The sequence below is a fragment of the Echeneis naucrates genome, chromosome 24 (genome assembly GCF_900963305.1).
Source record: "Echeneis naucrates chromosome 24, fEcheNa1.1, whole genome shotgun sequence".
NCBI classification, from domain to species: domain Eukaryota; kingdom Metazoa; phylum Chordata; class Actinopteri; order Carangiformes; family Echeneidae; genus Echeneis; species Echeneis naucrates.
The window spans coordinates 6,652,563-6,663,960 of record NC_042534.1 but is presented as its reverse complement, the minus strand read 5'-3'; the positions used below and the strand labels follow the sequence as shown (position 1 = coordinate 6,663,960).

Below are 11,398 nucleotides of genomic sequence, written 5' to 3'. Positions count from 1 at the left end.
TTGTTTTTGTAGCAACTTACCCGAAGAAGGAGTTTCATCTGCTGTGTTTTTGTAAAAATGGTTGCCCTTCCAGCCAAATGTAACACTCGATAATATATTAAACGTGCACAGAGGCGCTGTCGCTTATATGTTTTTCCTAGTATTCCGATTCTTGTGTGTTATATGAGCGACGGTGACATGGGATTGCTAAAGTTAGCCGAGTAGCTACCTTGCTAGCCTGCCGGTTTAACTTAGCGACGAGAGCTCCTCGCATGTGATTCATGAAAAGTTGACCTTGTAGACACAGCCAGCTGATTTCAACGGGAGTCGGTGGAGCCATGGCACTAGCAAGGCGACTGTGTTGGTGTAGCGCGAAAATAGCTGGCTCGTCCAAACCTTTCGCCTCGGCGCCGTGCAGTTTGCCCTCCAGGAGAAACGTCTGCAGTTCACCTTCAATGCGTCAGAGCTGTATGTCAGCCTGGGCCATTGGTCAGTATGGCACTAATGAGGTTTTGAGATACTCAGAGGAAATCCCTGTGCCCACTGTCAGCTCACCCAGCGATGTGATGATCAAGGTTCATGCGACCAGTCTGAACCCTCTTGATGTATTAATGAGGGGTAAGCGTTGGGCTAAGTTGGGGGACAATGTAAACACATTACCTGATCTTGTTTTCTTTCATACATGCTCGCTTTCTCCATCCTGCAGGTGGCTATGGAGCAAAACTGCTCAAATTAAGAAGGGATCCGTTGTCTGTGATGGACAGTGGTTGTGAGTTTCCCCTGGTCCTGGGCCGTGATGTGTCTGGGGAGGTGGTGGACTGTGGATCTGAGGTCACCCACTTTGCTCCAGGAGATGAGGTGGGACATCCACATACATACATATATTATACATTATATATTATACCCTAACCTGTAGCAGTCCATTGCAGAGAGTACAGTTATAAATTCTACCTTTACAGATAATAATATTCTGTATGAACTGGCATTGTCTGAAAGATATTCATTTAACTAAATGGGGGATTAGAGTACACCTCTACAATCACAAAGGTCTAACAATACAAACAAAGAAAACAACTCCATGTGAACCACCCCAGCACAGCACCAACACTTAGTATAACCTGAGGCAAAAACATGTAGTTAACAAAACTGAAAATGATTAGCTTAACTGCTTCAATGCTGAATTTGTATTATATCTTGAATCTTGAATTGGTTTGCCAGAAGCTGCAAAACTACTCAAAAGTGATGAATGTGCTAAATACATAGAAAATGGGAGTATGTTTATTGGTGGTTAAACCAGCAAATGAAATACCTAACAATGGTACTTTTTTCCCTGGTTGTTCTCCAATATACTCACATTATTGTCTTCCAAGAGACGGAAATGCAATTAGTCCAATTCAACCTGAAGTGAATGTAATGAGAAAACACCAGTGAACATTTTCTGCATGCAGTTTTCAAGTAATCGTGTTTTTTGTTAAGAATTAACCTTGGAAACAAATAATGATAACAGCTGACTAAAAGCTTAATTTTTGATTAACCAGCATCAGAGAGCAGGCTGTAGGCAGTTAAATGTGTGTAAGTGTTCATTATGTTTAAAGCCATATTTGTGTTCCAGGTGTGGGCTGCCGTTCCTCCATGGAAACAAGGGAGTCTGGCAGAATATGTGACTCTTACAGAATATGAGGTGAGCTCGAAGTTCAATAGGTTTATGTGTTGTTATATTTTTATTGTCAGTACTGTCAAACTGTAAGCTGGTGTATTTTTTGTCATCTAATTTAAGACTGACTTTTGAGTTTCCTATTTCTCTTGGTGTTGATTGAGAGCACTTGTGTAAATTTTAAAGCTGTGTTGACTAAAAGTGTGGAAGACATGCACCCTGTTATGTTGTATGTATGCTGGAGTGTAAGGATTAATTAGGATCAGGGTTGTTTGGCTGCAGGAGCTGCAGTGGCAGAAATTACACAGACACACAAACTACCCTGTGTTTTCTCACTGTATTGGACTTGATTTATTCAGCAGCTCCTGGCTTGTTAGCTGCCTACACAGGTCCTCTGATAATTATACTGAACTTTTAAATTGTAAATCAAAAATATTTTTGATGTATTGGTATTTTTCCAACTCCTTCAGCTCAATTCTGGTTGTTTTTGCAGGTTTCCCATAAACCAGAATTATTAAGTCACACTGAGGCAGCATCCATCCCCTATGTAGCCAGCACCGCTGTATCTGCACTGGTCAATGCAGGAGGTCTTTGCAGAGACACCTCCTCAGATAAAAGGCAAGCATAAACAGATGCACAGTACATAAGAAACAGTAAAAAAACAGAATTATTGTTAACTGTTATCAAGCCTTTACTTTGATTAAACGTGTTTTGATAACACTCTTTTCAGTGGTGTTTTTAAAATCTTGCCTTTAACCTGCACATCGTTAAATGCAACCTGATGTAACTCTTAGGGTTTTGATTACTGGAGGATCGGGAGGTGTTGGAACATTCTCTATTCAGGTAAGTAAAAGTGTCTTCCCCTGGTTGCACTTGCATGTGTGTTTGACTCCTCAAGGTTGTAATGCCACTCATTGTGTCTATGTGTGAATCCCTGCTATCTCCTGTCTGCTACCAGTTATTGAAGGCCTGGGGTGCCCATGTGACAGTTACCTGCTCCCAAAATGCAGAAGGCCTTGTTCGAGGGCTGGGAGCCGATGAAGTGGTGGATTACACAGCAGGAGATGTGGCTGAACAGCTGGGAACAATGGAAAAGTATGTGTGCTGTTGTGTGCTCTTAGAAGGAACCAGACTATCAAACTGTACAGTACGTTATTGGTAAAGTGATGACATTTTGCGTGTGTATGTGAAAGAGATCAGAGCGCAGAATCTCTCTCCCCTTTTATTTATTTTTTTTTTTTTTTTAACTGGCCCTCAAGCTCAGACTGTCATGAAATAGCATTAGTCAGTGTCAGTCTAATAATGCTGCTAATGAAAAGGAATTGTCTAGGACAGCTAAATTTGTGAGCACATTGGCCCTTTAAACCGCACCTAATGTGGTAAACATCTTCCTGTCATCCAGGCACACGGGCTCACTGACTCACTTTCTAGTTTCCATGGATACCAGGACTCAAGGCCTGAGTGTACACCGGTGCACCCTTCTCATTGCCCCCAAAATAAACCCTGGCTTTAACTAAAGGCCACAATAATCTTTTTCTAACCATCTCTCAGAGTGTGGGTAAGGGTTCTAGCAATATTCAAGAGAAAGCATACAGTATGCAACCTTCAAGGCATGTGTCTGTGTATTTTTTAGTATTTTAAATCTTCCTCCACTGGGATGCCTCCATGGTTGACTTTGTGCATTTGCATGCTCAGGTTTGACTTGATTTTGGACAACATCGGTGGAGATACAGAGCAGCAGGCAATGGGCCTGCTGAAACCCTGGGCGGGGGCAAAGTACATCACACTGGTAACACCTTTACTCCTCAACACTGATTCAATGGGCCTACTGGATGGGGCCGTTAATGCTGGATTCACCCTGCACACCAAGGCCATACAGGTAAACATGAGCAAAACAAACTGTCGAGACTGTTGTTTTCAGTATTCAACTCTTTGTGTTCATTTTTTTTGTTTTGTTTTTTTTTTTTTTTGGTTTTTGTTTTGTTTTGTTTTTTTAAAAACACTGAGTATTTCAATGGGTGTGGACCACGGGTGCCTGCAAGCTGAAATGGAATAATTTATCCTCACTGGCATGGAAAGAAGGCAGTATTATGTAATGGGTGTGCACCTGTTCCAGTCATGTGAAGTTTCTGCTGTGTTTTATATCCATTTGAGTTGATCAGATAAATCAAAGTTCAGTTGAAAGTGAGAGAGAAAATCAAGTAATAACTTGACTTAATGTTCTCCCTTTGCTGAGGTGGTTTATGCTTGATCTGTGGAAATTTACCCTGCAGGGCTGAAATGAATCTGCCTGTGTGCTGCAAAAGAAGAACTTTGTCAGCTTATGTGTTAACCCAGTGGCTGTCCCACCAGCTGCTCTGTTGGTGGAGTGCAGCATTTATAATGAGGGTAGTGGGTGAATATGCTTGGACAGGGTGTAGCTGCTGTACGAACTGAATCAAGTTGTCCTGAGCAGTGGTGGCACTGGTGACAGCATGGCTGGCAGTGTGCGTGGTGTGAGTTTTGTGGTCTAGACTGTGTGTGCGTGGGTTTGTGTGGGCGTTAGTCTAAACGTGGCGTGTGTGAGTGAATGTGTTTGTTGCTGAAACAGCAGTATTTGGTGTTTGTGCAGATTGTGGCTGACTCTCTCCCCCCGACAAATACCAGTGTTTGTGTGTTTCTTGCCAAGCCTCCAGGCCCCTTTGTCCATGGGAGCATACAGCTGGTCAGCTTGGCGAGGTTCAGTTGCAGCAGTCACACCCTCAGCGGGCTGCTCTGGACATGCCATTTTCCTCTGGGAGATCACAGTGCAATTGAGCCCTCTAGTGTTAAACTCCTTGTAAGCACTGAATGATTAAGTAAAATATTTATTTATTTATTTATTTATTTATTTATTTTAAACCATGTCCTCCTTTGGAACAGGGTCAGTTTTTACTAGTAACACAGTTAGGCTGCCAAAACTAAATCATCTGCTTTTATTTAGTTAGGAACAAGCAAAACTGTTCCAATAAAGATAATTCAATGACATTACTACATGTTATTAAAGCATGGATAATGACCTACGTATGAGTTGGTTTGCTGGTTTTTGTTCATCACCATCTCTAGCTGAAGTGCTTCTGTCAGTCAGGAGTGTGTGAAGGACTTAATCAAACTAAACAATAGGTGTTTTTTCCAAATGAGATTTAGTTGGTGGCGAAATTCAATCAGTTCAGTATGTTAGAGCACTAAGTATTTTTAAAGTGCATTTACACATTAATGGTTTATTTGGCTTCTGTCATACATGTCAGGAATACTTCCACATGTGTTTGTGCTCCTGTGTTGTTTTGTTTTGTTTTCAGTTTTGTGTTTACACTTTGTGGACATTCTTGGAAATGGAGGGATCAAATTAGGACTGCGGTGTGACTTGGTAAATTTTTATACCCCATTAAAAAAACCGGACAGACTCACTTTCACTCGATTTTGCTCTCCCCTTAGAACTTGATATCAAGCGGAGTCTTCTACCGGTGGGGATTTTATGTTCCAGATGGGCCTGCTCTGGACGAGATAACAAAGCTGGTGGATGCAGGGAAGGTACTGTCTATGCATTCTGTGCTTATTAATCACATTGTACATACTTGTCATTCAGAGCCCCTTATGCTAACTGACTGGGAGATTTGGAAGCCTGACAGTGAAATTCATGTTGGGATGGAGTTCATACGACACACTGAATACAAACATACTGTGAATTCCACACGTGCTTGTGTTCAAAGTTCTCCTGTGGCTTTGTTAAAGAATAAGAATTCCCACTGTGATGGTTGGTTGGTTGGTAGCGTGCAGAGTTGGCTGCTGGGTGATCAAGTCAGGCGCCAGGAGACGGTGAATGGATTTTTGAACAGTGCTGAGCAGCCATTCGCAAAAGCGTGTGGGACCTCTGTCCTTTTGTCTCGGGGCTTACAACAAGCACCGTACTCAGACCAGTGGCGGGAAGCCGTTGACACACACAGCACCCTGCACAAAAAACACACATGCACGCTCTCTCTGCATGTCCTATTCTCAATCACAAGTGTGGATGGTTTCCAGTGACGCCACTACATCCCCATTCATTGTTAACGTTAAGAGATGCTGACCAGAATAACAGGCCTGGACGCTTGTGTTGTGGGACGAGCAGAGGATTGTCCAGCCTCATCACATTCTGAACCCCTCCCTCACCTTTTCACATTTACAGCTATGAAAGCAGAGATGATGCAGCATTAGCAGCTTGTAGTTATTTTTCTAAAACCTTGAATTAATGATTAATGTTGTGCATATACAAATAAAATAACCCTCTTTATGCATTCCATCTGAATTCACTTATTGTGTTTAGTACACAAATTATCACTGAGATATGTGACTAATTGGCTCAATAATGAATCTGTTACAAAAACTAACACCATACAGTCAATCCCTCGGTGATATACAAGGTCTCATAATTGATTTCTTAGTTGCTTTGTGACTGCTTTTTAGTCTGATATTGTTTTGTATTTGTTTACTTTTTTTTGGTTGGTTTTTGTTCTATTGCCACAGATCCTGCCTGTTGTGGAGGCCCAGTTTCCCTTTACTCAGGTGCCGCAGGCTTTTCAGAAGCTGGAGCAGGGCCATGCCAGAGGGAAGACCGTAGTCAGGGTGACTGAAAAAAACGACAGACAGGCTGAGGAGTTGGTGCAAGATGCCTGCAGAGAGGCTGCTGAGTCAGAGCAAGACATGCAGGGATCAGCCAAGCTTCAATAAAGAGCAGAAGCAGAGTGCCAAGAGAAATAAACTTCTGTGGTTCTTCTCACCTTTACAAGGAAGTACGTGACAGAAGCAAACTGTAATATCAGTCCTGCCGTAGTGCAGCACACTACAAGCTAACTGAGCTTGTAATTGGAGAGAGACTGTTGTTCTTGTCGAACCCTCCACCCTCCTGTGCTCCATAAAGTTTTCACAGGGTGCTCGACTTGTTAATATGTCATTGTGAAGTAACTGATAATCAACAATTGAGGACTATTGAATACCATTCAGGCCACCATACAGTTGGTTATTACACCATGTATTTGGTTTGGAAACTTTTTGATTGTTAAAATCTATCCAACAAAAAAAGAAACATCATGGCGGCTTGAAATATGTGTTAATAGAGTCCAGGGAAAGAAGCAGCAAATAGGAGGGTCACAATTTGCGTTATTTTGCATTTGGATGATCCCTAATGTGGACTGGTTTGTATGGAAATGATTGTTATCACCTCACATCACAAATTATGTGGTGTGATATATGTTTGTATGTGTGTTTTGTTTTGTTTTTTTTTTGCATGTTTAACATTGCTGACCTTTTGGCAACAACACATGATGAAACATCCATCCATCCAAGGAGGGTATTCATAAAATTATTTATTTTGAAGACAAAATACTTGTTTCATTTTGTTGCATGCAGCTGGAAGATACAGTGATTGCATAAAAACACAAACAAATGTTAACACTGTTTTAAGTTAATGAATAGAAGGCAAAAGATTTATTCAATGAAAGTACACAATACAAACCTATATTACTTTAAGTGTAAAATATGCATTCGAAGTTCAGACTCCACTCTTTGCACGCTCAGTGGGTAGTCGTACATTCTTACGGATTCATCCATGTTGACCTTCTCATTGGAATCTCGTTCAACCACAAGTTCATCCACAACAGAGGTCTAACATCTCCCATGGGATACTCCATCCTTGAGCACTTGTCATGCAGCTGTTTATGAAAGCCATTTAGGCACTGCTGTGCCTCTGATAGTATGATAATCCAGTCCAGCACCTCGGTGGTTGTCAGATTATCTCCACATTCCACCTTTGTTGTTGTTTATTTGGATCAAGTGTGTTCAGAATCACTTGGTTTTTGTCATAGTGATGCCCCCCTGAAAAAGAGGATTCTGGGTTAATATAGATCTTTAAAATATTCTTGTGTAATGACACATTTTAACCACAAGGCGTCACTGATTAACTTGTACATGCTTGACCCCACGACTGTTGAGGAAAAGTCATCAGAAGCTAGAAGCTACCTTTCAGAGATTGATCCTCACCTTTGACTTCCAGGACCAGGTCAGGAGTGGGGGTGTAGCGGATAAAGCCCTCGGGGGTGATGCTCCAGAGGTGGATATGATGGTCTGGCTCTGGGCTGAGGCCCATACGGCTTCCTGCCATTGTCACACTGCCACTCGGACTCAGGCAGCACTCCTCTAGCAGCTGGAAAGCAGAAGTAAAAGAGTTGATTATTTCCTCCCATGACTTTAGAAGATTATAGAGAGTGGATTTCACAGAGAGAGGGTTTCACTTATGTATATCACATTCAGAGTTTCTTGTGAATCAGCTAAACAGTTTGCACGATATGAGACATTGGTGCTTAAAATAGTGTGTATTTGAACTACAGCAGACAGACTGAGGAGTGGTAGGAGCAGTGAGAGAAGCCTTCAGTGTTTATCGTGCCTCTTGTCTGACCTATCCTTAATGAAAATGCCCTGAGCTGCTTGATTGTTCCATCATTACTCCTTCAGAGCACTATTCACAAGACAAGTTTTCTCCCGTCTCTGACGCTGAGTAGAAGTACAAGTAATGATGGGTGCTTTACCTTGCAGTGGAGATGCCCATTATGGTAGGACCAAATTTGCTCCAGTCCATCATTCTCCTCTGCTTCTTGTAACCGCAGCAGCTTGACATCCTCTAAATCGCCACTCACTGACATCATGAGCCCCGTCTGTCTATTCCTGACACGGAAGTGCACTTGCTTCTACTCGGAAAATACAACCAGAACACCAAAAGATGAAGATGTTCACTGTGAGATCATGAAGATTAGAGTTGTACAGTTTTTCATGCTTAGGTTCTTATTACTCTCTACCATGAAATGTGAAGTCTAAACTAAAGCAATGACAAGGAGTGTTGCAGGAAGAAGTCCGTCATCTCCATTATGACATGCTTTTTCTAACGAATGTACAAAATATTTGGAAGGGTATAAACAAGTGAGGCGTAGGTTCACCTTTGAAGTATACTATTTTCTTATGCAAAAAAACCACAAGGCTTTGTGCGCATTGTGAAGCATCGGGATGTACCTGCACCAGAGGGCGGAGGGACCCAATCTTTTGCCAGCTGCTGAACTTCCGCCAGTCAAGAATCTCACCAGGTTTCAGCAAAATCTGACCACCTCGATAGTTCACTCCGTCATATAACACCCACCTGGCAGCAGAGAACAGACCAACACACAGTTAGGTTTTATATAATCAACAGCAGTGAGAACACCAATGCAAGAAATAAAAAGGTCATATTGTGCTTCCATTTTTTTCTCTGTGGTGCCATTTTAACAATATACAAGGTCATAGGGAAAAATTTGATTGAATGACCTGTCATCTTGCTAATGAAATGGTTGGGCCCTGCTACAATATGCTACTGTCTTGGAAATTAAATTCCAGCCTCTAGAGACCAGCATCCTTCATTAATGTTGGTGCTGGTTGGTAGAAAAACACGACCAAGCACAGATAAAGTATACTGCAGATTTCCCTGCTGAGGGACTAATAAAGGATAAAGGATTAGCTTATCTTATCTAAAAAATTCTATGATTTAAATTCAACAATAAAAACTGAAGGGTGACAATGGTATGCAAAAAGTTCCTTCTCATTGAGTGTGGGTGTTTGAGTCCTTTCTACGATGCAGCAGCCTGCCGATGAAAAATGTGCTGAGCTCCCTGGCTCTGCGATTTGGCTCTGAAACTAAATGTTTTAACTGAATAGCGCTGCTCTTTAGGTGATTGCCCTGTCTCCCCTCCAGTGAGAATGTGCCACTCCAGAAATCACTGAGCCCTTTATTTCCTCTGCTTGGGCTCACACCTACAGTCTGAATCTCACACATCAGCGGCAGCTTTCCACCGTCACTCACTCTGTCAGCACTGTCATGTTGTAATATATACAATAATATGTGCCAACCCTGGAATCAACATCCAAAGAAACATCATGTCAATAACTAAAATAACTCCAGGAAGCCATCTCTGTCACTGTAAAACATCTGGATGTAATATTGTTGCAACGGTCTATATCCAAGTCAAAAGAAAAAGGTGCCAGACAACTTTGATTTTAAATATTTAAATATATCTCAATCTGTAATTACTTCACCTTTAAACTTAAATACTTTGCTTTCTCAGTGGTGGACTATGTGTTTCGACATATAACACTGTGAAGTATTTTTAAAGCATTAGCAAACAAACGGCAAAGTTAACCTGATACAAAGGATCTATGTATCAGGGATGCCGGAGATTTTGAATAGGTTGACTTGGTGGTTGCCAATTGCTAAATTTAAAACAGGTTAAAAGCTTCAAGCTGCTTTGAGCTGCTGAGAACAAAGTGTGTGTGTGTGTGTGTGGGGGGGGGGGGAGAGAATAAGTTTCACATCATTGTGGGTTCAGCTTGCTGCAGAAATACACAAACAAGGCCAATGTGCACTCAGCGGTGGCTGCTTTGTGTTGCTATTTTGGTTGTAATGTACTTACATGCCTCCCTCCACCAGCAGTGACTGGACCCTGCTACAGCCTCCGGTCAGCTGAAGATTGACCGATCCATCTGTCAGGACCACCCTTTTCCCCCGCAGACTGCAGCGCTCAAACAGGGTGATGGAGGGCAGTGAGAACTCCTGCCAGCCGAAGTGAGGGAGGAGAAAAAGGATGAAAGAGAGGTTACCGTGGAAACCAACCACACGCACACCTATCTGTAATGTTCACCCCTCTATTAACTACACCACATAGCTTTTCTCGATCAACATCTAGGCTGTGGGGAAGTATTAATGGCTCATTTGATACCAGATGGTACTGGGCTTCTGCTTTCCAGCCAACTTCAAAATGCAGCTCCCATATCTCTCCGTTTCAGTGCCCACCGTATCAGCCTTTTTCGACACTAAATGTCCACCTGGACACTTAATAATGCGTTTACATCTAAATTTCTCTGCTGTTTGAAGCTGCTGGATAAAATGTGAATTAAAACAACGAGAATGAGCCAAAATGTTAAAGTTCCTGCCAAACTGAACTGAGAGGTCCTGGAAAGCTCCTTAAAGTTGAGCTAAACTGCAGACTTTAATTCTTTGTGTAGTTTTTTTTTTTTAAGTCTCCTTTCACATTTCGATTCTAATATAAAATATTAGGGCTGTCTTTAACGCATTCATCGCGATCGAGTTAAAGGCCACAATTAGCGGATAAAAAAAATAGCGGATTTTTCTTTTTTTGTTTTTCTTAGTAAGTAAGTAATTTATTTATTTTAAATCGCATTAACTGCGCAGCGCTCTTTTGTCCCTTCCCGGTACCCTTAACTTGTCGCCTAGCATTCTGCAGCTTCCTGTTTGGACACGTCACGGAGGTGGACGGCGACTCGCGTCTTAAAGGTAGTTTTACAATAAATAAATAAACAAAAAACAAAACAACAAAACAACCAAACTCCAAAACGGTTCATTAGATAAGTCAAAATTTGTACTTTGTAAAGCGTAATTAAAATATGTCATATTAAAGGCAAGCTATATTTTTGACATTGTGTTCCCTCAGATTTATTACACTTCTTTTGATCTGAAATCTAAAAGTCAAGTGAAATATTGTTTTTAACATTGTTAAAAACGGACTTGAAAGCTGCTGTACCATGCAAAAATCACGAGTTTAGACAAGTGATAAAACGTGATTAATTGCCATTAACTATTGAAAATTTTCAATTAGTTGTGTTTAAAAAAAAAAAAAAGGAAAGAAAGAATTTGACATAAACTGAAAATATAAACTCAGAACGGTCTGGCAGTAT

At 41.4% G+C, this 11,398-nt stretch overlaps 2 protein-coding genes across 4 annotated transcripts in view; one reads left to right on the top strand and one right to left on the bottom strand.

Moving 5' to 3' along the window:
- Positions 1-7,673, top strand: LOC115038077 (reticulon-4-interacting protein 1 homolog, mitochondrial-like). 2 transcript variants are annotated; one of them, XM_029496905.1, is made up of 9 exons: positions 1-597; positions 686-837; positions 1,592-1,660; positions 2,127-2,251; positions 2,428-2,476; positions 2,592-2,728; positions 3,329-3,512; positions 5,087-5,182; positions 6,155-7,673. In XM_029496905.1, the coding sequence occupies exons 1-9, from the start codon at positions 318-320 to the stop codon at positions 6,356-6,358; spliced, it is 1,296 nt and encodes a 431-aa protein (XP_029352765.1). In that variant the 5' UTR covers positions 1-317; the 3' UTR covers positions 6,359-7,673. The 2 variants fall into 2 exon arrangements, with proteins under 2 accessions (XP_029352765.1, XP_029352766.1); XM_029496906.1 differs by lacking the exons at positions 5,087-5,182; positions 6,155-7,673 and adding an exon at positions 4,302-5,056.
- The window catches only part of LOC115038076 (beta/gamma crystallin domain-containing protein 1-like), a 22,695-nt gene continuing 18,266 nt past the window's right edge, over positions 6,970-11,398 (bottom strand). For both annotated transcript variants that reach the window (XM_029496904.1, XM_029496903.1), the window contains 5 exons: positions 10,117-10,256; positions 8,690-8,813; positions 8,212-8,370; positions 7,667-7,829; positions 6,970-7,501 (listed from right to left, as the gene is read on the bottom strand). In XM_029496904.1, the coding sequence (XP_029352764.1) occupies positions 7,413-7,501; positions 7,667-7,829; positions 8,212-8,370; positions 8,690-8,813; positions 10,117-10,256 (675 nt within the window). In that variant the 3' untranslated portion in view covers positions 6,970-7,412. The remainder of the gene's footprint in view (positions 7,502-7,666; positions 7,830-8,211; positions 8,371-8,689; positions 8,814-10,116; positions 10,257-11,398) is intronic.